We start from the raw sequence: 24,978 nt of genomic DNA, 5'->3' as shown, positions 1-24,978 counted from the left end.
TGATTAAATCAAATCTAATGGTGACGTCTGACAGTGGTGAAAACAGAACTCAGTGTGCAAAGCTGTGAACGTTGGCTCCACTTTGGGCAAGTCTGCTGCAGATCTTCTCTTTCTCCCCATCTCTCTTTTTTTCCTCTTTTATTGATGGATGCCAGATTTAAAAGTTACTGGCTGCAGGGAACCCCCACCCCCTGCATACAAACAAACACACCTCCCCTAAAAACTCAGGTGCTAACTGCATTTTAAATATTTACCATACAATGAGAGCATGAATAAGATTCTGATTACAATTTTGTCATTGTTGCTCTGTCTTATTTTCATGTGTTATAACAAAGAAGAAAGATTGGCAAGTTTCAGTGAAATGTTCATGTTGTTCAAATGTAACTCTCAGTACTTGGACTGGGGATGGACAATGACATTACAAGTTCATATTCATTGGAGGGACAAGTACATACTTATTCTAAAAATCAGGCCACTTACAGACTTATGTGAAATTATTGCTGCACAGCACACATGAGATTGAGACTAATGAGACAAGAGAATGACTGACAAAACTGTTATATAGATCACTGAGCAGTACTCTTTACCCTGTGAACTTTGTCCAGCTCCAAGAGATGTACTAGAAAGCAGAAAATCAAAACAACTGGTGACGCAGGGGAAGATCACATAAACTATGCCAAGCATACTGTTTACAGTCCTTGTGTTTTGTTGTACAAGAATTTTGTTGAAATTCTTCAGAATTTTGATCATACCGGTGACAGCTAAATCACAACACACTTGTGTACATGCAAAATAAAGTCATGAAGATCTTCTTGGGGTATTAAAAACAGGACAACAAAACGTTGATGGAAAAATTGTGGGTGGTTTTCAGTGTGAAAGGCTCAGGGAGTCAGAACAAAAGAAAATAACACAAATGAGAAATGAGAGACATACATAAATCCTTGTTTCTGTTATAAAACACAAGAGGGAGACATTTACAAGAGTCCATGTCATGAACATACTGTATGTGACATGGAAGGTAGCATGGTCTGAAGAAATGAGCTTTAGGCCCAGCTCTGCCATTGACTTGTTTTGTTCAGTTCACCATTGCTTCAGATTCCCCATCTGTAACATGAGAATAATGATTTTTCATTTTTATAAAATGTTTTGAGATTTATGGACACAAAGTGCTATATCAGTACTAAGCATTATTTATTTTAATGTCAGGAGGATATTACCCACTCCTCATACTGACCATGAGGCCACGTGTACGCTATGATTGGAACCAAGCTAGGTATAATCAGGTTTACACTTGGTTGGTAGTAGGATTATAGCATGATTCTCTGAGCAGCAGAAACAAGGATTCTAGCTGGGTTTCTCTGACCAAGGAAAAGCTTTTTCTGAAAATTGTTTTATAAAACTACACTAGATTACCTAGGAAGCTAATCTCCAATATTGTCTATGTGGTGTCAGAAAACAGTGTTTTCTCTCCTTGATCTGGGAAACTAACCCCTACTAACAACAGTGTTGTTTTAAACCCAGGTTATTTTCATCTGTTTTGATATGCAGGAGGTAGTCCACTCCAAAAACTGATTTGTTGGTATGTGTTCATTTTGTTTAAGTGACCGGGGGTAGGGACCATAGGTGCTGGAACTATGGGTGTGGGGGTGCTTCCGGATACCCTGGCTTGAAGTGGTATTCATCATATACAGGGTTTACAGTTTGGTTCAATATCTCTCAGCACCCTCACTATACATATTGTTCCAGCACCCCTGGTAGGGACATGAGGAATGAAGACTGGCATAGTTATACTGTAGAGACCATAAAACCAACAATGGCTCTTCTTGATTGGCTCAGGATGTCCTGGCCACCATATCAATTGTGGGCCTATTTCCTTCTGCTGGCTTTATACATATATAGGTGGGCACATTCTGGATCTTGTGTTTAGGCTGGATTTTGTGATCGAAGAGGTGAAGAGACTTTATGGTCAGAGCTTCTTCAGATAGAGATCAGAACTTGCCATTTCTTCCTTCAAGGAAAAGGTCATCAACAGAGAAACTAGCTAGGTTTCAGATTTCTCTAAGGGAAAATGTGCATCTGGTGGTTTACTCATAATGCCTAAAGAAAAGGAGTACTTGTGGCACCTTAGAGACTAACAAATGCATCCGATGAAGTGAGCTGTAGCTCACGAAAGCTTATGCTCTAATAAATTTGTTAGTCTCTAAGGTGCCACAAGTACTCCTTTTCTTTTTGCGAATACAGACTAACACGGCTGCTACTCTGAAACCTGTCATAATGCCTAGTAAGACATTATGATACTCTGTTACTCTTAATCATTAATATAGTGGTCACTAAGCTCCAATCATTTTCTCAAGCCTTTATATGAAGGGTATTTATTTTTTCTCTCTCTCTCTCTCTTTTTTATTTCCTCATTAAAATGAGATGGTGTATTTAAAAAAACAACAACTGTGTGCCTTGAAACCTTGGCAATGGGAGTATTTTATAAATGGGCCAGAAAAAGAAAACGAAATTGTTGCCCAGTATCCCTAGACAGAACAACCAGCCAGAAGAAAGTATTTGTCTTGGTATGTATTATTGTGATTAATTAGAGCTTGTGATGTGATAGGACAATAAAATTTTTTTCAGTGGGCACAGAGAGAACTTTAAAACAACAAATTATATTTTATGCTTTCTTTTTGTTGCACTGAGGAGACATAATGCCGTTGCTTACAGTGGTTGACTACAAATAATTCTATTACCTCTGTTTCCAAGTTCCATGAAAAAATAAAGTAAGTCTCTCAGTGTAACATAATTAAAAGTTTGCCAGCACTATTCAGAGCTAGGAGCTCCAGAAATCTGATTGTTCCTAGGAACATAAAGAATAAAGTGAAAAGTTAGCACTAGACACAGTATGTTCAAGAGAACTTTTTTTCACAATAGGTTCAGTGATCCCTATTGTATTACAGAATAATTTACATTTTATTCTAGGAGTCTTAGAAAGAAGAGTGTGACTTAAAAATTGATTTTCTCAGAATAAAAGTGCAAGTTGTCATATATGCAGGAGAGGTCCTTGAACGTATTTTTAGCGTGTGCCTAGTGATGAGAAAGAAGTCTGTATCTAGGTGTTTCTTTTTTTGTCCCCAACACTTAATCAGTGAAACACTAATGTCTGGAAATTCTCTCTCTCTCTCTCTTATTTTTATTTTTTTAAAGAGAAAGAAACTCTTGCTAATTACATAGAGTATATATTGAGCTGTACTATTCACTAAAATGTTCACTTTATATTAGGGCTGTCAAACGATTAAAAAAATTAATTGTAATTAATTGTGAGATTTAAACAAATCCGCTTATTGCAGTTTTAATTGCACTGTTAAACAATAATAGAATACCATTTATTTAAATATTTTGGATGTTTTACTATATTTTCAAATATATTGATTTCAGTTACAACCTAGAATACAAAGTGTACAGTGCTCACTTTATATTATTTTTTATTACACATATTTGCACTGTAAAAAAGATAAACAAAAGAAATAGTATTTTTAAATTAACTTCATACAAGTACTGTAGTGCAATCGCTTTATCCTGCGCATCTACCAATGTGATATATGCCATCATGTGCCAGCAATGCCCCTCTGCCATGTACATTGGCCAAACTGGACAGTCTCTACGTAAAAGAATGAATGGACACAAATCAGACGTCAAGAATTATAACATTCAAAAACCAGTTGGAGAACACTTCAATCTCTCTGGTCACTCGATCACAGACCTAAGAGTGGCTATACTTCAACAAAAAAGCTTCAAAAACAGACTCCAACGAGAGACTGCTGAATTGGAATTAATTTGCAAACTGGATACAATTAACTTAGGCTTGAATAGAGACTGGGAATGGATGAGTCATTACACAAAGTAAAACTATTTCCCCATGGTATTTCTCCCTCCCACCCCACCCCCCACTGTTCCTCTGATATTCTTGTTAACTGCTGGAATTAGCCTACCTGCTTGTCACCATGAAAGGTTTTCCTCCTTCCCCCCCCCTGCTGTTGGTGATGGCTTATCTTAAGTGATCACTCTCCTTACAGTGTGTATGATAAACCCATTGTTTCATGTTCTCTGTGTGTGTGTATATAAATCTCTCCTCTGTTTTTTCCACCAAATGCATCCGATGAAGTGAGCTGTAGCTCACGAAAGCTTATGCTCTAATAAATTTGTTAGTCTCTAAGGTGCCACAAGTACTTCTTTTCTTTTTATTAAAAACAATGGAAATTTGTCTGATTAAGCATTGAGTAAGGACTACAAAGTTAGCCTCAACGTGAATGTAAAGTAATGCAAATCAAAGTGACAACACAGCCAAGCTAATGATAGGCACAGCCAAACTAATGATCTAGCCCTCCTCAAGTCTGCAATAGCTGGTTTCTAAAATGGAGTGGGTAGGAAATGGTCTATCTTAACCATCAATGTCATTAAATTTGCTAGGGTGATGTCCTCTAAACAGGTTTGCTTTGAAAGTGCCAGTTCATCACTACCAGTTTTATGATGAACTCTGTAAGAATGCTGAATTTAAAAACAGCTAATCATGTTCATCCATTAAAACAAACCTAGAAATGTTGTCTTGCACAGTGATGAATGTAATCTTCCTTAAAATAACGACAAGCAAGGAGCAAAGACTATTATTTTCTTTAGTGAATTTGCCAAACTGAAATGGGGGGGGAGGATTTAACCTCTTCTAAGCCCACATGCACTTCACCAAATGCTCTGGTAGCAGTTCAATTATTTTTCTGATGACTAGTAGCATTTCTTAACCTGTGAGTTGTGACATTCATGTGCATTTCCAGCTGCTTTTGAAATATTTCAGTTGGTAGTTACAGAAGATTAGCAGCAGTACACTGCCACTTCTCATAGACCAGAAGGGACCATCATGATCATCTAGTCTGACCTCCTGCACATCGCAGGTCATGGAACCTCACCCACCCACTTTTGTAATAGACCCCTAATAAAACCAGAGCTAAAACAGGGCAGGGGCAAAGTGATTTGTAAGAAGAATCCAAGCTTTGCCACAGAAGACAATTTGAATGTGTTGTCCAATGCTTTCAGTCAGGCATACATGAACAGGCATTGTTAGCAGAAGCTTTTAAATACATAGGTTCAAAATCTTTAGAGTGCATGACCACTGCATGCTTAATCTTCACAGTACAGATAAAGATGATAGTGATAGCAGTTGACACCTTTGTTACCTCTAGGCTAAACTACTGCCACTCTTCCTGAGGATAACTGTGAAGACCGCTTGGAAATTGTGGTTAATGCAGAATCTGGCTGAATGATTGATGAGTAGGATGGACTGGTGAGAATAAATTGCACCTGTGCTCTCCCCTGGCTGTCATTCTCCCTCTAGGTGAAATTCAAAGTGCTGATTTAAAAGTCCTAAGGAGATTTAGGACCAAGTTACCTATTGGTTTGCCTCTCCCTGTCCAACCCACTGCAAACCTGCAATTATCAGGGATGCAGAAACTAAGTTTTTGGCTCCATCTGGTCAAGCTGATTGCTGTTCAAAACCCATTGGGAGTTTGCCTGAGTAAAATCTTACTAAACACTTAGTAAGGTCACCCCTTTCCCCATACTCAAAAGATAAAACTTTATATATTCGCAGGATTTGCTTTGAGTACCAGGACTGGGAGTCAGCTTGTTACCGCCCTGCCTCCAGCAAGAGGAAAACTTGTTTGTTCTTAACTCCAGTATATTTGCCACCCAAACCATCTCCTTAGGGAAGAGGTGGGCAAACTACTGCCAGTGATCCACATCCGGCCCATGGGACCCTCCTGCCCGGCCCCTGAGCTCCTTGCCCAGGAGGCTAGCCCCCAGCCCCTCCCTTGCTGTTCCCCCTCAGCCTCAGCTCACTGCGCTGCCGGCACAATGCTCTGGGTGGCGGGGCTGAGAGCTGGGGCAGAGCCCGGCCTGACCCAGTGCTCTATGCTGCGCGGTGGTGTGGCTGGTTCCAGCCGGGCAGTGCGGCTGTAGTGCCACCAGCCACCAGTGCTCCAGGCAGCACGGTAAAGGGGCAGGGAGGGTTGGATAGAGGACAGGGGAGTTTGTGGTTGTGGTCTGGGAGCGGGGGTGTGGATAGGGGGCGGGGCGGTCAGAGGGCAGGAAACAGAGGGGTTGAATGGGGGCAGGAGTCCCGAACGGGACAATCAGGAAGGAGAGGTGGGGTTGGATGGGCGGATTGCCGGGGACAGTCAGGGGAAGGGGTTCCGGTGCGTAGTTGGGACAGGGAGAAGGGGTCGTTGGATGGGGCAGCAGGGGGCAGTCGGGGTGGGAGCCTCTGGGGGGAGTCAGGGAACGGGGGGTTGGATGGGGCAGAAGTCCTGGGGGGCCATCAGGGGGCAAGCAGCAGTGGGGTCAGGGGCTGGGACACGCCTGGCTATTTGGGGAGGCACAGCCTCCCCTAACTGGCCCTCCATACAATTTCAGAAACCCGATGTGGCCCTTAGGCCAAAAAGTTTGCCCGCCCCTGCCTCAGGGCAATTCCAGTCCTTACTTTGCCTTGCAGGTTAACAATAGGTGTACTCAGTCCCCAAGCCCCTTTCAAGTTCCCCTGTACCAGAGGTGGGAAAACCATGGCCCATGGGACTGTCCATCCCCGCCCTTGAGCTCCCAGCCAGGGAGGCTAGCCCCCGGCCCCTCCCCTGCTGTCCCCCCTCCCCTGAAGCTACGTGGGCAGCACGGCTTGCTCCAGCTGGCTCCAACTTTGAGCAGCATGGTAAAGGGGAGGGGGGAGGGTTGGATAACGGGCAGGGAGTCCTGGGGGGCAGTCGGGACAGGGAGCAGAAGGCAGTTGGATGGGGCGGAGGTTCAGGGGGGACGTGGTCAGGGGATGGGGAACAGGGTGGGTTGGATAAGCATCAGAGTCCCAGGGGGGCCAGTCAGGAGGCAGGAGTGTGGACAGGGTCAGGACAGCCAGAGGACAGGGAGGATGAGGATGGGGATGAGGTCCCAGGGGGGCGGTTGGGGTGGGGGGTCCCAGGAGGGGCAGTCAGAGGATAAGGAGCAAGGGGGTTGGATGGGTCAGAGGTTCTGAAGAGATGGTCGGGGGTGTGAAGGGGGAGGGGGCCAAGCTGTTCGGGGAGGCACGGCCTTCCCTACTTGGCCCTCCATACAGTTTGGCAACCCCAAAGTGGCCCTTGGGCCAAAAAGTTTGCCCACCCCAGCCCTGTACTGTTTAGCCCCTTATCCACTGAACACTCACAGTTATACCAGAGTGTGGCAGGGCAGGGGTAAAACCCCTTGAATACCCTGCCAAAATGCTGGCTAAGCCCTGCTTTCTGGTAGGGAAGCCAGGTGCAGGGGCTCAGGCAGCCAACAGAGAGCCCAGCTGCAGGCCTTAACGAGGGCCGGCTCACAGCAATGACTTGTAAATAGCGGCAGCTGGGCTGAGGAAGGGAAGGGCTATAAAAGCCCTGGAGAAAGCCCAGTCAGGAGGCTAGCTTGTGAGGGGGATAGGAGGCTTACTGCTTTGTCTTCTTACCAAAGACAAGGAGCCTCATGGGCTAGGAGACCCTAGGAAGGGGCTGAATGGGGATAGCTGTTGGGGGAATAAAAGGGACTACACAATTGCACTGTAAATAAAGACACAAGGGTGAAGCACCAAAGAAGGTGTTGGGACTCTTTATTTGGCAGGAGGTGGAATCCTGTGTGGACCCTCTGACACCGAGGAACAGTATATCCACCAGCTTGTTTGATTCAACACAGGATCAGCTTCTTGTATAACACCACAGCACTGAGTTATGTTTATAGTGAAAACAATCACACGTTTACTATCAAAGTTTAAGATTTAAGAGCTAGTCAGTAAACAATGGAAGTGGAAAGTTTACATATAAAACAATCATAACACACGTTCCAGAGGTGTGACTGAACAGTCTAACTTTCTGTATCAGGAAGTCTCTCTCTCACCCAAATGTCCTATACAGTGCTTCCCACCAGGGCAGGCTGGGATCCTGTTTTCATGAATGTAATTGCACTGCCTGATTATTTCCTCAGATGCAGAATAAAAGGGTGTCCTTTTGCTTTTCCCTTATATTCCCCAAAGTTCATTGTCTGCCCCCCCCCCCGAGACAGGGAAACCCCCTGTGGTTCATTCTCCAGTGTGCTCCTTTTGTTATACCAATAAAATAAAAACCAGCAGGATCTTATCCCCTTTAATAAGACAAAATGTCACATTTATTGTGAATACAGAAAGAATCATAGTAGGCAGTCAGTTATAGCTATAACATTTCATTCAGTTTCACATTCATTCACACGTTCGTTCATACACAGACACACAGGTTCTGCAGCTGCTATATAGTTACCAGTCCTTAACGTAGCTTGATTTCATGGCTTAGGTTCTTTGCTTGTGGCAGCTAACTGGCCAGGAAAGCTGGGCACAAGGAAGAGCTGGGTCTCTGTTGGGCATGCACCAATGCCCTTCCATGTTGGCAGCAGAATGTTACCCTCCAAAATCTTCCATCTCACCCATCCTTTTTGTAGGCTTTAGTTTGCATCCAGAGTCTATAGGTCTTCCTGAGTCATGCTGCCTCTAGGTTCAGTGTGATTGATCTCCCGTCAATTGGGAGACATGACTTTCAAATGTTTCTTCAATTGTACTTTTGTTCTTTTCTTTTGAGGGTGGACTCCTCTTACTTTGTCAAGGCTGTTGTCTGCATCTTCAGCAGTTGGATGTTTACACTTTACTTCATCAGGACAGGCTGAGGCTGGAGGTTGATTCCACCATCCATCCATACCTCATTCACACATCTAAACTAAACTATTAAGATTACAGCAGAGTTTTGCAAAAATGAAGGTTGCAGCAAGCTTTTACAAAATGGAGTGAGCATTTTAAAATGGAGTTTGGGACAAGTTAAAATGGAGTTACAATATGGACAAGTGTAAGGAATGGCAAACAGTGAACAGAAGTTACAATATAGACAAGTATAACGAATGGCAAACAGTGAGCAGAATTTACAATGTTGAAACCGTATAAATTTCAGCGATTTAAGCAGCAATTGGGTTGAAAGTGAAACTCAATTAGCCAGTTATTGGGGTACCTGGTTTTATGAATGAATGGTTTCATTCATAAAACTTTACTTATGAAGTTATATTAATAAAGTGAACAATTAAAAACAATTTCATTGATCAGTTCTACATTTTCCTCTGAGTCCTGACTCAGTATGTAAATAAGGCTCCCATTGAGATGGCTTACAATGTTTAATTTACATTTTGACGGAGACACTTCCTGTCTGGAAGTCACCTGTTTTTCTCTTTGGCTGGTGACAGACTTTAGAACATATTTCTAGTACATGTACACAAATCCTTAAACATACATCTTGCAGTGATTGTGAGGATCACTGACATAAGCTTTTATTAGAGAACTCATATGACATTTATGGATAAATATAATGAAAGTGGTGTGCTAGGTGTAGCGAGATAAGGTGAGTGAGGTAATATCTTTATTGGACCAACATCTGTTGGTGAGAGAGAGAAAAAAAATTATGAGTCAAGTAAACCATTTCCTGTCCAGCTCTGCTTATTTAATTAATAAATTTGCCACATTTTATTTCAACAGCAGATGCTAATGAGGAGCCAACATTAAGCACAGTGAAGGGGTGGATTTGGGGGATTACTTTGACTTCTGAGATTCAGATATGCCTTTGAAGGACAGACAAAGAATTGATATGTCTGTTATACTAGACAGTAATCTTGCAAAGACTTACAACCTGCTTAACTTTATGCACTTGACTAGTCCTATAAGCTTCAGTGGGACTACCCACATATGTAAGTCTTTGAAATGGTGGTCGAAATATGGATGGGCATGCAAATGCTTAGCATATCTGGCACATAAAAACCTTGCAACACAAGCTACAACAGTGCCACGTGAATGCCTGTTCTCACTTTCAGGTGACATTGTAAATAAGAAACAGGCAGCACTGAATGGATAAGTCCATAAACTTGTAAGCTCTGAAGTTTTACATGGTTTTGTTTTTGAGTGCAGTTACATAAAACAAAATTCTACATTTGTAAGTTGCACTTTCATGATAAAGAGATTGCACTATAGAGCTTGTATGAGGTGAATTGAAAAATACTATTTCTTTTATCTTTTTTGAAGTGCAAATGTGTAATAAAAATAATAATATAAAGCAAGCACTGTACACTTTGTATTCTGTGTTGTAATTGAAATCAATATATTTGAAAATGTGGAAAAACATCCAAAAAATGTATAATAAATGTAAATTGGTATTCTATTGTTTAGCAGAGTGATTAAAACTGATTAATTGTGGCTAATTTCTTTAATCTAGTTAATTTGTTTTGCATTAATTGCTTGAGTTAACTGCAATTAATCGACAGCCCGAGTATAAAACTTAATTCAAAACTGTTTCACACATGAAAAAGTGAGTCTATTCCTCCACACTCTATTAGGCACTTAAATCATATTAATGAGTCAGCTGGATCATCTTTGACATCACGCCCTTCTCTTTGTCTCAGGACATTTTCTGCATTTTGGAATAGTATTTTTTGTTTGTTTACAGTTGTGGTTTTTGTTATCTTGATTAATCTATACTTTAATAGCAAGGACCACATCTTACAGGCACAGTTTTTCATAGACCCTTCTCTATTCAAAACTACAGAGTCCACCTCCCTTCATGTGCAATTGTGTAGCACTTTTGTGGCACCTGCAGCAATTTACATGGGGAAAATAATATTAGGAAAGTATTTAATGTACCTTAGCTTTATATAACATACAGTAGCAGATGGCATCAAGAAGAAAAGCCAGCACGCTAAAGAGCCAACTCTCCATGGACCACACGTGGTCTGATGGTTGCCAAATCACAATTCAGGATGCAGTGGTCTGGCTTTTAGTTTAGATACAATATAGCAAGGCAGGGATTCTCAAATTATCATAGTGCTGACCAGATCTTAATCCAGGAATTGTTTTACAGACCCCATCCCTTCCCAGCCTGTTAACAGTAGTCCTGTTTATAACTGCACAGCATCCCAATTGCACGTACAGCAATAAAATATCACAAAAGTATGTAGGTACTTTAATCATCTTTAAAATGGTAAGTGCTCAGTGCATTTCTCCCAAAAGTACTGTCACCTTTTTATCTGAATCTCGCACTCTCAGTTGTATTGTTTCTTTCTCCCCTACTCTGCCCTGTTGCATGAATTTGCTGTAGCCTAGTCCTCTATTCCCCTGAACAGAATTCCCTGGCCATTCATTCTGGCTTCTGATAGTGCAAGAAAGAAGCTGTGTAATGTGTTTTCTACTTGAGCAAGAACCCCTACTGGAGGCAACTAGTCTCTCTCTTCTTTCTTTCCCACTGCTTTACAAGAGCCTGGAAACCTGTAATAGCAGCTGGATATAGGGAGCCAGCACCAAGTGATCTACAGGCATCCTATGAGAAAATCAGTAATGTATCTGCAGGGTGAAAACCACATTTAGGAAGGAAAGAACCAATACCCAGAACATGCTTGTTGTAAAGTGTTTCAGTTATGGTGATTTTCAAATACTCAATAGCAGGTACCATGCAGTTCACCTAATTTTATATGCATTTCATTACGTTAATGCACTTTATCATTTAATAACATTTCATTCAGTAAATCTGGTTTTGCACTTGGACTGTTTAGAGGCCAGATAAAATATCTGACTCACAAAAGGATTGTCAAAGACTTGTAGTGAAAGCCAACAAACCAGAAAGGCATGAGATCACATGTACTGAAGGCCTGAGTAGACACTTTTGACAATGATGTAACACACAAAAACAACAAAACAGATCATTCATGCAGATACACAACTCTCCATGAAGCACAAAGCACGCATAGAAATCCTGCATTTATAGACATGCAGAGGCAGTGGATGCATCTTCACAGCACTCCATACCCAAGCCACTCACATAGGTGTGTACATATGTACGCTACATGATAGGTGGCAAGTTATATGGGCCTGTGGTGCCTCTGCTTCACCAATATTTAGGAACGTGGGCCCAGCTCCACCAATGTTTGGACTTACCACGCTTCGGGTAAGGGTCCAGGGCGGCCTGGGGGGTTAATGCGGGGCCTGGCGCCAACAGCAGCAAGTGACCCAGTCCCAGCCCGCTGGCATCACTCAGGGAAAGGGGCAGAAGCTGGAAAAAGGCAGGGGTGGGGGGTGGAATAGGGGCAGGAAGGGGGCAGACTGGGGCCGGGTTGCTCACTGCTGCAGGCCCCGGGGTCCCCGCTAACCCCCCAGGCCACCCTGGACCCCGCATCCCCCTGAAGCGTGGGGCCCGGGGCAGTTGCCCTGGTCCGTCCTATGGACAAGATGGCTCTGCTTGGACCCTGCGTTCCCCTGAAGCACGGGGGGCCTGGGGTTTAGGGCAGCTTGTAGGGGTTAGTGGGGTGCCTGGTGCCCGCAGCAGCGATCTGGTCCCAGCCTGCCCCCATTCCGCCCCTTCCCCCAACCCCCCGACCCTTGCTGGCTTTTTCCTCCTCCCCCGAGCGACGCTGGGGCCGGGTTACTTACTGCTGCTGGCACCAGCCCCCCGCTAACCCTCCAGGCCACCCGGGACCCGATGTCCCCCTGAAGCACGGGGCCCGGGGCGGTAGCCACTGTCCGGCCTGTGGATGGGGTGGCTCTGTTTGGACCCCGCGTCTCCCTGAAGCGCAGGGTCCCCCAAAGCGCGGGGTCCGTCCTAGGGACGGGACAACGCTGCTTGGACCCGTTCGGGGCACCCCCAAAAATTATACAAACCTGGCGCCCCCGCACTGCGCGCGACAGAGACACCAGGCAGCCGGAGAAACAGAGCCTCGGTGAAGAGAGCCAGAAAACACGAGCCCACAAGCGAAGCCAGACAAACAGCACAGGGACGGCGCGCGCGCACACACACACACACGTGCACGTGCACAGGGCCAACACGCCGGGGCGGCGGAGGGCTGAGCCGCCCCTCCCCCCCGCGTACAGAGCGGCAACCCCGGACACGCCGCACAGCCCCGAGGTGCCGGGGCTGCGGAGGCGGGGCTGACAGCAGACCCAGGCAGGGCCGGGGGCTCAGCCCGCCCCGCCCGAACGCGCCGCGCGCGCACAGGGAACGCGCACGGCAGCGGCGGCGCGGAGCCCGGGGCGCTCCCTCCCGGCAGCGGGCGGGAGGGCGCCTGCGCCGCGCGCTGCCGGCAGGAGGCCGGGGGGCGGGCGGCGGCGGCGGCGCCGCGTCCAGAGCAGGTTGCGGCGGGGACGGGAGCAGCATGTGCTGCGGGTGCTGAGGCTCCGCAGCGCGGAGACAAAAGAGCGAGGCCGCCGCCGCCATGGGGGAGCGGCCCCGAGCCCAGCCTGCCGCAGCCGCCTCCTCCTCCTCCGGCTCGCTGCTCAACGGGCTGCTGCACAACGGCTTCCACCCGCCGCCGCGCCAGGAGCCGCCGGTGCCCGGCCACGGCTCGCCGGCCAAGAAATGCCGGCTGCGGAGACGGCTGGACTCGGGCAGGCGGAACAGGCCGCGTAAGTGATGCATGCGCTGGGCTCGCCCTCCACACACCCCGCAGCGCTGCCTCGCCCGCTCCTTGCTCCGCCGGCGCGGGGAGAAGGGCTTGTTACACAGAGGTCCCCAAGCGCCTGGGAGCCTTTTAGGGGAAAAGGGGGTCCCGTGTGACCTCCTCCCGGAGAACGAGGACTTTGCCTCTAAACGAGTCCAAGTCCTCTGTGTCTGTGTCTGTTTCACTGTTTTAGGTCAGGGATTTTCTAAGGCCAGCTGCGGGGGGGGGGCGCCCGTTTTCCCCACTTTCGTCAGCTCGGTGAGCGTGCTGAGGAACTCCGCAGTGTGAATGACAGCCCCCCTCCCCCCCCCCCAACACGGCAAAATCAGTCCATTAAATACCATCTTATTTCAGCCAATAAAACTGTGTTTTGGGGACACACCTACTGACAGCATGTGGGCTGGGTCGGCGATTGACCAATGAGGAAGCTGGAAGGTAGTGGGTTTGTGGATTGGGTTCTAAATTGCTGTGTGCTGAAAGCTAAAATGAGAGATTTTCTGATTTACAGCCGGCATAAATGTGACCTTGTTAAAAAAAGGCTTACAGTTCCGACACCTTGGGTTGTAAACTTGCAGATGATATAGCCTTGGATTTTCAGTCGGAGACACCTTGAATCAGTCATTAATTTAGCTGTCGACATGGTCCTCTGTGACTTAAACATTCCAATGAAGTTCATAATTGCTAAGAACCATTGTAAGTAAATGAGAGGGACATCGGAATTAAGGTCATTAGTAGACGTGTTAATGTTTTATTGCTGTTTTTTCATATTTCATATCTGGAAAAAAAAAATGGAAATGTAAACCACTTTTGCATAGGAATAATATTGTACTTGTATATGTTGTCTGTAAAAGGAAGAACAGTTCATCCAGAAATTAAACATTTGATTTGTCTGCTTTATTGGAAGCATTTTTATTCATACTGCTGATACTATCTGAAATTTTTGACAGGTTTCAGAGTAGCAGCCGTGTTAGTCTGTATTCGCAAAAAGAAAAGGAGTACTTGTGGCACCTTAGAGACTAACACATTTATTAGAGCATAAGCTTTGGTGAGCTACAGCTCACTTCATCGGATTGCATCCGATGAAGTGAGCTGTAGCTCACCAAAGCTTATGCTCTAATAAATTTGTTAGTCTCTAAGGTGCCACAAGTACTCCTTTTCTTTTTATCTGAAATTTGTATGTAAAGTGTGTTCTTTGTGATTATTGCCTAGGTTTTTTTGGTTATTTGGTTTTTTAAGGACTGGTAAATTGACTACCCACTAAACATTTTCTTTTAAAGCTGCAAGCCAAAATGTATTCAAAATATTTGTAGTATTAATGTGTTTCTTGATTACTTATAATTTCCTCTATTTGCTTAGTAATGCATGATTTTTAATACCTAAATTTAATTATGAAAGAAAGCTATTTAATTCCAAAACTTTATATGTAAATCCAATTGTGAATTGACATTAGAGAACAAACAGCTGTACTCTTTTCTGCATGCTTGCTGTAGTGATTGGAACTGAGATTTAATGACATCGTTCACTTTCTACTTTGTATAGAGTTTTTAAAAGTTCAGCATATTCTGAGCAGGTAATCAGAAACAGTTAGAACCATAAATACCCTGTGTCAAAACATAATAAAGTTTAAACTATGTTCAAAATAGTTTCTGTGTTGATATCTTGGATTTCTTCTGGATTTCATGAGATGTATTGTTTTGACAGTATATGATTTCATTGGAGTTTTTTGGTGTTTTTGTTGTTAAAGTTCCCTTCTCACCAAATGTGTAAAAAGACTTGTTAGGAGCTAAAGCTAAACCAACACTTTCAAAGATGACCTCGTTCTTCATTTTAATACAGGCTTAGTGGATTGGAGTTTACTTTTTTTTTTTGGTAGGTTAAAAAACCTGGTAGTTAATGAGGTGCAACAAAAACTTGTTGTTTATATCCTTGGTGGTGGTGGTGGTGGTTCACCTCCTTGACTTGCCAAGTGATAGTAATAGTTTACAGTGAAAAGATTTAAAAACCAAGAAAACCCCTTCCTCTCTAATTGTAGGAACAGAGCTGTTTTATTGTTAAAAATAACCTATATGTTGAGCTGCAACTTCATGTTTATAGTCAATGTCATAGATTACTTATTAACTAACTTTTTTAACGTAAATTGTTTATTTTAACTTAATATCTAAATGTCACCACTTACTGTTTATAATAAAAAAAGATTGTCTGCACTGAATAGTTATTTAACCTCTGCAGTACCAGTATACATTCTATTCTGCATTTGGTAGAAGGAAGAGTTGAATGATGACATCACAATCATTTACAAGAATTAGTCTATCTACTTTTAAAACTATTATAATATTAATTAATTTAATTAATTAATTAAACCTAGAATGCATATTTGATCTGCAATGAAACAAAACCACAGACTAGCATACTTCCTTGGTAGTCTTGATTTATATATTATTAAGCACTGTCTGCACTATTGTGTCAAAGTTTAAAAATATAATTCTGAGTATTATGAAAGAAACAAAATAAGATTTCTATGGAGTCACCTAATCTCTTAAATAAGAGGGAATAAGGAATTTAATTCCTTTAACCTTTTTCTGAAAGGGACCAGAAGCATGGTAAACAATTCAGTAGTAAAGATTATACAATTATTGATTTGCCATGTCCTACTGAAGACACCAGTTGATGGGGAAACAAACAGCCAGTATACTCAGTTCAGGCTCAAGTGAGTAGATGAGTTTCTTTAATAACATCTGTAAATTTGGGGGTTTTACGGCTATCTTGTACATAAGTATATTTACAGCTATGTTTTACACTTCCAGGAGAATAGTATATTTTAACATGTTTTATATTGTTCACCAGAGAGCAAAGATATAGAAAATAGTTTAGCATTGACAGGATCTGAGTAGAGCACAATAATGAAAATCCTGTTTTTCTAGTTTTGTATGATGTTTAACATTGGTGCTTGGAGATGTTTGTGTGTGTTAAAGGGCACATTGCAAAATGCACGTGGTAACTGCACTAAATCTTTTAGTATTGATCACTATTCTTGCTTTCCATGTTGTGAAAGAAAATTAGCATTTCCTAGTATACCAACAAGAAAAAGTTGTCAAACTGCAGGTATAATTGCATTCTAAATCCATATAAGTGAGGCATTTATTATCTGTTGGTATGGTGTCTGTCAAAACATGACAGACAGGAATAAAGACTGAAAATACAGGATTTTAGGAGGGGAAGATTCTCACTTGAAACTAAAACTGTTTGCTAGTGAGGATATGCTATCTACTTGGGTGAAGCTCTTGAATTGATTCTATAATTGTTTGGGGATCCCCTCCCAGCCACCCCAAAAGAATAGTTTTATTTTAGCTTGCACTGAATGATTTGTTGGTGACCTATTGTAGGCTTTTCTTTTTTTGGATCACTTGTGCATATTCCTAACTAGCCTAGGACCCTGCCTCACAGCTCTTTTCAGAAAGGTTTCATTTATATGAAATAACTATGTAAAGTTTTTGCAACTGTTTAGAGCATCCACGCTATCCCTTGATGAGCCTCTTCAGATGTGCTTTGCAATGCAAGGAATTATGACACCTAGAAAGACAAGATGTTTACATGATCTGGGATAGTCTTCATAGCTAACTTTCTGTGTCAAACCCCATCAAATAGTAGTGTAGCCACATAGGTCGCCTAGTGTACACCTCAGATAGCTAAATCATGCTTCAAGGTGTTATCCTGCATACACAAGGAAAAAGGTCAAATTAGGTCAAGGTTAACCAGCATGTGCTAAACTTAACCACTTTTAGCCAAGACAAACCTTTCAAGGGTACTGATCAGAAACAATACCTGAAAATCAGTTGGCATTTACTCTGTCACGGAGAATGTGTGCTCCTGGCAAGCAGCATTACTTAATAGGAGGGCATCTGCAATATGCACTAGCTGTAATTTCTAAATGTTTCAAGCTGTAGCATCATGTAGCATATATTGCTTTTGAACCAACTTGTAGTTAGATTGTTGCAATCATTCACGTACAAGGTACGTGTGCACACAGCATAGATTTATATAGCGCTTTTATTCCCAAATGTGTTGCTGCCTGAAAAATACAGGGCTTATTTACCCACAGTGACATGCAGGCATCTGTAGGGTGGAAAGTTGCAACTGTGTTCTTTGTCGGCAATACTAGATAAGTTTGTTTGTCTCCAACTGAAGCGGCAGGGAGAACTTAAAGTAAGCAGGACAGAATTACTCCCTGGATGTCACTCAGGACATCCTTAATGCTCCATCCTTTACACAAAAATGCTCTTGGATCTTCTAATGATCAGGATCTCTTTTCTGCATCTCATTGGAAGAAAACACCTCTGGCAGCACAGGTTTCAGAGTAGCAGCCGTGTTAGTCTGTATTAAGCTTATGCTCTAATAAATTTGTTAGTCTCTAAGGTGCCACAAGTACTCCTTTTCTTCTGGCAGCACAGTGTCCCCTAACAGCATGCTGAAGAACTGTTTCAATATTCAGAGGGAAGAGAGCTGTCTAGCAAATAAGTGTGGTTGTAAGCAAACGAAAAACATGTGGTGCTTTGGGGCTCTGCATCCTGTGAGTTGAAAAGATGCCGTATCTCCTTCTGCAGAAGTAGAATCGCACATGCAACAAGACTGCAAAGTTAAAGAAATCGTGACCTGGCTTGATCCTCCTCACTTCCAGAAGCTTGCTCAATCACAAATCCTAAGACTGGGCCTCATCATCACTTCTTGCAGCATCTGTGTTTTCCATGGAGGTACCTTGCTCAAGAAATGACTCGGTCTGACTGTGCTTATTTTTTAAAATCACAACTTTAGGTAATCAGTCTACAGTATGTTTGGAGTAACACACCGAAATAAACATACCTGTCCTCACGTTTATGTGAATAGGTGATCATACTAAACATCTGTGTGTGTGTGTCCCCAATAGGCAGTAGGCACTCAATAAGCACTTACCATGTTAGTGTCATTTTGTTTGTTCTAAGCTTGTGTAACAGGGTGGACTCGAGTAGTTATTTTAAGGAAGCATCTGGCAGAAACAAGGAAGATGTCATCCACCTTTATTTTCTCTGTTTCCAGTTGACGAGGAAGTAGTAGTTAAACCTCACACAGCTAGTCTACGCTAGAAGCTCTGTATGCCAATGGGAGAGCGCTCCCCTGTCGGCATAAGCTACCACCTCTTGTGGAAGTGGTATTATATGTTGGTGGGAGAAGCTCTCCCACCAATATGGTGCTCTCTGTACCGGTGCTTAAGTCGGTGTAACTTACGTTGCCCAAGAGGTGGTTTATTTAGACCCCTGAGAGACACAAGTTCTACTGACATAAGTGGTAGTGTGTACAAGCCTACAATTAAAGCAGTGTGTTTCAGCCCATCAGTCAGCCTAAGCATCTTCAACACAAAAAGCCAACTGGGAACCAGATTATGTAACATTCACTGGATAATGACTCTTTAAAGACAATCCTCTTTGTGTCCTATTGTTGTTGTGAGACCATTTAAGATGTTACAGTTGCTTCCAGAGATATGACAGAACCAATGTGGGATAAATTCTCCCAAGTGCCAGTTTTAGCTGTATGTCTACTCGATAAAGTCAGTAGGAACTTTGTGGTCCTCTGCCCAAAATTCTGAGTACATGCTACTCCAGAGCCATCCTCCTATATTTGAGGGTTTTTTTTAACCAGACCCCAGCTCGGTGCAAGTGTAAAAGGAACCACTTAAGGAAGCCATACTACTTTGTCGGATTCTGTGGAGAGGGTGTGACCTACGACTGAGGTTCATGAGTTTCCCTGCAAATCTTTGGACATTCATAATGATGGAGGGCTGTGCCACCCACTTCTTTTGTCAGCTTTCAGGTCCCTCCTATGAGAGGGCATGCTGAGATAGACACTGAAGTCTTCAAGTCTTACGGAGTTTTCTTCTTAAATTGCGGCCTTCTATGGATTTTTTCCTCCATAAGGTATGATCTGGCCTATGGATTTTGTTTTTGATTTTTAAACTTAGTGATGAAGTTGCATGTTCATTAATGTTGTATGTCCAGTTTCCTGAAATGAATAGTTTGAAATAGAGACTTAAAAAAATCCACACCTTCCTACTTGCTTATCAAAAATTTAATTGTTTTATTCAGTTTTTAGTAAAGTGCAATAATTCTAGCTGGAAATAATTTGAAAAATGTGAAAAGTACCTTTGTGTTCTAGGTACTCTAGTGAGCGAGTTTGTTTGAGTTTCTATTCCTAAGGAACACGTTATATTTTGTGGTTCTGTTTTGTACTCTTGACAACTGCTAAATAAAATGCAAGAAAATATTTCTATATTTAGCTGCATGGTTTTATCATTTCATAATTCTGCACAGTAATGTTTATATGGGCTCAAGCATGTATGGATACTGGATAAGATGTACTATATTACCCATGAGTGAACCTTTCCCCTAGATACACACCAACAGCTGGGCTATCAGATTACTTAATTATGTAATCTTTTATAAACCTTCTGTTTGCTTAAAGAAAAGGAGTACTTGTGGCACCTTAGAGACTAACAAATTTATTAGAGCATAAGCTTTCGTGAGCTACAGCTCACTTCATCGGATGCAAGCTGTAGCTCACGAAAGCTTATGCTCTAATAAATTTGTTAGTCTCTAAGGTGCCACAAGTACTCCTTTTCTTTTTGCGAATACAGACTAACACGGCTGCTACTCTGAAATCTGTTTGCTTAGTCACTTTCTTTTGCTTTGAAATGTCAAAGAATACTAGATGGATTTATATATACAGGTAACAATCAAATAAGTTCCTGACTCAGTGTCTAGCATTACAGTTATACATTTAAAAACTGTTAACATTCACCCGGGGGGGAGGAGAAGGAAATTATGTAAGTGTGCACACCAGCTCAGCACCAGATTGCTGTTCACTGTCATTAATATTTTTACTCTATTCTCTGAGTTGTGTGACACTCATTCTAGGGCTTTCTATGCCAATGCTGTGTTTTCTAGGACTGCATTTCACTTTATTAATGTGTCCTTTGTAACCTACTGCAATGCAGATCTGTAGCAGAGTTGTCTCCTCTCACTCTTTTCCCAGAAATGTATATTTGGTGATGAGATTCTTTAGGAATGGATTTCCCTCTGCTCAGCAGAGTCAATGAGCAGTTTAACTATTCTTATCATGCAGTTTTGTTTAGCTAAGCATAATCCCGTTTTTGATAGTTTTAAAGTGTATAATGCTCTTACAGAGAATTCAGTGACTTCCTTACTTCTTGTGTAATAAATCACACCTATACAGAATATTGTAGTGGTACTTTATTATCAGCAAATAGACTTGTCAGTATTTGCATTGTAAATAATTTTTCAATTTTTGATAACTCACTCAATTTGAATTCTGGAGAGCCTGTGACACGGGTTATCAGACAAAATGCTGATTTTAAATAATTAATCCATTCATTTTTAGTTTAGAGACAGGTGTCAAAATATTAAAATTAAAAGCTGTGTCTACACTTGTATTTTTCTTTATACTTCCCATTAGTGGTTGCATTAGTGGGAACATTACTATGAATTGTCTGCAGTCATTGTAACCACTAAGTTATGTAAACCTGCATGTGCAGAAGACACAATAGATAAAATGCCAGCTGTCTGTCTGCCTTAGTGCTCCTACTGTTGGTACCACTGGATGTAATGCTATTGTAAGCATTTGAAGAAACATGCAGGCATAGTTTCGGCAACTTAATAGTGCCTCATTTTCAGATTTTTTTTTTTTAAATCAACAATACCAGTAAAAGAGCACAGTTTTGCAAAAAGGTTAATTTGTTAATTGCTAAATCCTTTATTCAGAATGCACAGATGCTGCTTATGGTTTTTTGCACTTTTATACTGCACATTACTACTTCTTAGTGTCAAAGTTGATTTTACTGGGATTTTAGTGGGAGTTTTCAGACTCTGGAAATTGGTGTGTTCCCTATTGTAGTCTGTTATACAGTCACTGTGCTTCTCTCTCTCCACCAGACAACACTGCAAAGGAAACAGTAAAGCTGTGCTTCTGCACTATTGAAATATCAGTGGCTATGGTGTTAAAAGTGTAATTTAAAAAAAAAATTAAGTTTTTACTCTGCCCCAGTGTTACAGGGAAAGTGCTCGTCTTCAGGAACAAACATTTGTTCATTTTCTTCTACAGGTGTTAGCCTGGCCCATAGCAGAGGGGAAAGAGGAGTGAGATACATGGAGAGAAATAAAACCAATGACCTAATAAGAGAGAGACATAGTCCCAGTTAGGCTTTTTTAAAAGTGGGTAGGCTATATAATTATTGCCCCCTCTATTGTATAAATCCTATCATGTTGTTAATCCTATTGACTACAATATTTGTTCACCTCAATTAGTACAGTTGTTTTCATTCCACCTGTTAATGATTCGGTGGAGTTCCCAGAAACTGACATGACACCACATCACATGCACAACACTAGTTGTGCATGAAAATCTTGTCACTGTTTTTTCTTATTTACTATTGATTCAAAGCTCTTGTGCACCTGATAAGTGAGTGGCATGATTTTCCCCTGCTTCTGTATTTAAGTACCCTTACGTTAACATTGTAACAGCTTTGAAAACTATTTTGGTGTACAGGAAATTAAAGAAACAAAACCTTATCTTGTTACAACCTTTTACAACGTGGGAATGGAGGGAGGGACCTCCTGCATCCTAGTGACCCCAGAATGTGGGTGTATGGAGGGGTCTCCCCTGCACAGTTCTGGATCCAAGGCAGTGCTGGGGGAGGAGTTGCCCCAGCTGAGCCCATTTTACCCCTTCTTTTCCTCCCGTGCAGCAGTCCCTTCTTTGATTGCTTACATGTATACATTTTAGTGTCCATGTAAGCCTAGCATGGCCTATAACATTCATACCACAAAGTATAATAGTAAGTATAACCCTTAAAGTTGTCATCCGTTTTGTGCAATAAGTAGAGCTCATTAATATATACAAAATGTCACTGTAAGTGAGTAGCTCTGCTAGTTGGAATACATTTACCCATAGACCTGTTCCATATTACACTTGTTGACCATGCTGCTGTTACCCAAGTGCTTTAATTTGCTGTTCACGTGTTAGCTATATCACTCAGAGTGTGAATTTGTTGTCCTGGGGTATGTAATTCAAGTCTTCTTTGAGTGGTTGCAGACATGTATTTCACGCAGGTGTATGCGCACCCAGTGCACCAAAGTTGGAGAATTTTGCCTACAAGCACCCATAGGGGTGGTGCCCATGCCCTTTCCCTAAAAAGCCCTTCTCTTGGCTATATAAGGATGATGCCGCCCTGACCCTCCCTCAGTTCCTTTTCACTGCCCATGGCTAGAGTCAGAGTGCTCCATGTGGTGTTTCTTCACACTAATTTTCTTGTCATGGCCTTCTGAGACTTCGATGTAAATAGTTGTAGTAGTTAGTTAGCTAGTATACCTTAGTTATAATAATTAGTTAAAGTAGCTGTATTTTTTTCTGGAGGAATGCCTTCACCTGGATTTAAATATTGTCTGTTGTGCATGGTGACTATTCCTAGGAGTGATCCCTACATGCTATTTTTATTGTGTCTGGGAGGGCAGCACACATTAAGGAGAAGTGCGCCGTTTATAAATTTTTTAAGAAAAGAATTCAGGTGACAAGGGACTTGAGACTCAAGCAGCACTTGATGGAGCAGGTCACAATGGCTGCGTTGGCACTGGTATTCACTCCTCAGACACCTTTGGAGCCACTTTGAGCTGATGTTCCTTGCCCAGACTCTGAGGGGAGGAAGAGAAATCGTTCCCCTTCCCATGCCCACTGAGAAAAGGACCCATAATATAGACTGTAGGTAGCCACTCCAGATCTCAGGGAGAGACATCCTCCTCTGCACAATCAGTGCAGATCAGCACTATGACTCTTCAGATATGCACAACTGAATGGAGCCTTCTACCAGCTTTCGGGTACTGAAGCACCATCAACTCAAGGATCCACCATGGACTCTGGCACTGTCCCTGGGATGTCTGTTGAGATCAGTACGGATGATGTTGGCATTGATGGTGTCCACACGTCTGGCATACCAAGCAACGTCATATCTGCTGTGCCTTTCGGTTCCCGATTCTCAAGTTATCCAGGTTTCAGAGTAGCAGCTGTGTTAGTCTGTATTTGTAAAAAGAAAAGGAGTACGTGTGGCACCTTAGAGACTAACACGTTTATTTGAGCTTAAGCTTTCGTGAGCTACAGCTCACTTCATCGGATCATTCTGCTGCAGCGACTTCCTCAGTAGTGACAGCATGGTCTGGGTTAACTACACACACGTTCCAGCTGCCAGCACCATCCTCAGCACCACACATCACTCTGAGTACTCAGTCAAGGCCGCCTGTACTGGTTCTGAGGGGGTTCGTTGGCACAGCAGTCATCTTCGGCACTACCGGTGATCATATTGCAGATCGTGTCGGGATCTATGTTAGCCCCAGTGTGATGTGTCTTTCAGCATTCGTACCAAGTGAGTGTTTTGCCCCTGCCAATCTGCAGAGTGGCTGACTTCTTCATTGGCTCCAGTGCTGACGCTACTAGCTTCCTCACCAATAACAGAGGACTTGTGGCACATCAGGACCTCCTTAGACAATTGGCTTCAGCCTTAGGTATATAGGCTGAACTTGTGCAGGAGAAAACATGCAAGCTAGTGGACATTCTTCAGTCCTTGATCTCAGAGGGAGCCACTGAGAGGTCACATCAAGGGAAGTACAAGTCCATGCTTGAGGGCAAAGAGGTTGGATCTCATGGGCAGGAAAACTTATTGGACTGCCTCTTTACAAATGCAAGTGGCAAACCAGCAGGCATTGGTATCCAAATAAAATAATATGACCTGGGACTCCGTAACCAAGTTTATGGACACATTACCCAAATCCTCTACAGAGGAGTTTGACAGGTTTCAGAGTAGCAGCCGTGTTAGTCTGTATTTGCAAAAAGAAAAGGAGTACTTGTGGCACCTTAGAGACTAACAAATTTATTTGAGCATAAGCTTTCGTGAGCTACAGCATCCGATGAAGTGAGCTGTAGCTCACGAAAGCTTATGCTCAAATAAATTTGTTAGTCTCTAAGGTGCCACAAGTACTCCTTTTCTTTTAGAGGAGTTTGAGGCATTTGTTGTGGAGTTTGGTTGCAAAGATTTATTTTGTAATCGGCCCTGAACGTAGCTGATACGGTTGTCAGGGTTGTGACTTTGGTGGTCACTATGAGCATCATGGTTGCAGAATTCAGGAATAGCAGCAGCTAGCCAACAGCGTGTAGAAGACCTGCATTTAAGTGGTCAACTTCTATTATCAGGCAAAATGGATGAAACTTTACATTCTTTTAAGAACTCTCAAGCAAATCTGTGCTCTTTGTGAATTTATACTCCAGCAACAAGGAGGCATAATTTTGGCAGTCAGCAGCAGTACTGCTCTCAACTATATTTTAGGCAGACACCTTACCAACTGAGACAAGACTACTCCAGAAAGGGGAATAAGTTTC

General features: G+C 42.6%; 1 protein-coding gene across 3 annotated transcripts in view; it reads left to right on the top strand.

Moving 5' to 3' along the window:
* Nucleotides 1-13,151: 13,151 nt before the first annotated feature.
* PANK1 (pantothenate kinase 1) overlaps nucleotides 13,152-24,978 on the top strand; it is a 37,659-nt gene continuing 25,832 nt past the window's right edge. For 2 of the 3 annotated variants that reach the window (XR_006282551.1, XM_038411618.2), the window contains exon 1: nucleotides 13,152-13,477. Coding sequence is in view for 2 of the 3 variants with exons in the window: in XM_038411618.2 (XP_038267546.1) it covers nucleotides 13,288-13,477 (190 nt within the window). In the remaining variant the exon portion in view is untranslated. Of the gene's footprint in view, nucleotides 13,478-13,571; nucleotides 14,206-24,978 lie in introns of those variants that run through there. The other variant, XM_038411620.2, reaches the window with a different exon arrangement.

The sequence above is a fragment of the Dermochelys coriacea genome, chromosome 7 (assembly GCF_009764565.3).
Source record: "Dermochelys coriacea isolate rDerCor1 chromosome 7, rDerCor1.pri.v4, whole genome shotgun sequence".
Lineage (NCBI taxonomy): Eukaryota > Metazoa > Chordata > Testudines > Dermochelyidae > Dermochelys > Dermochelys coriacea.
Note: the sequence above shows the minus strand (reverse complement) of the source record. Positions and strands in the feature narration are given on the sequence as shown.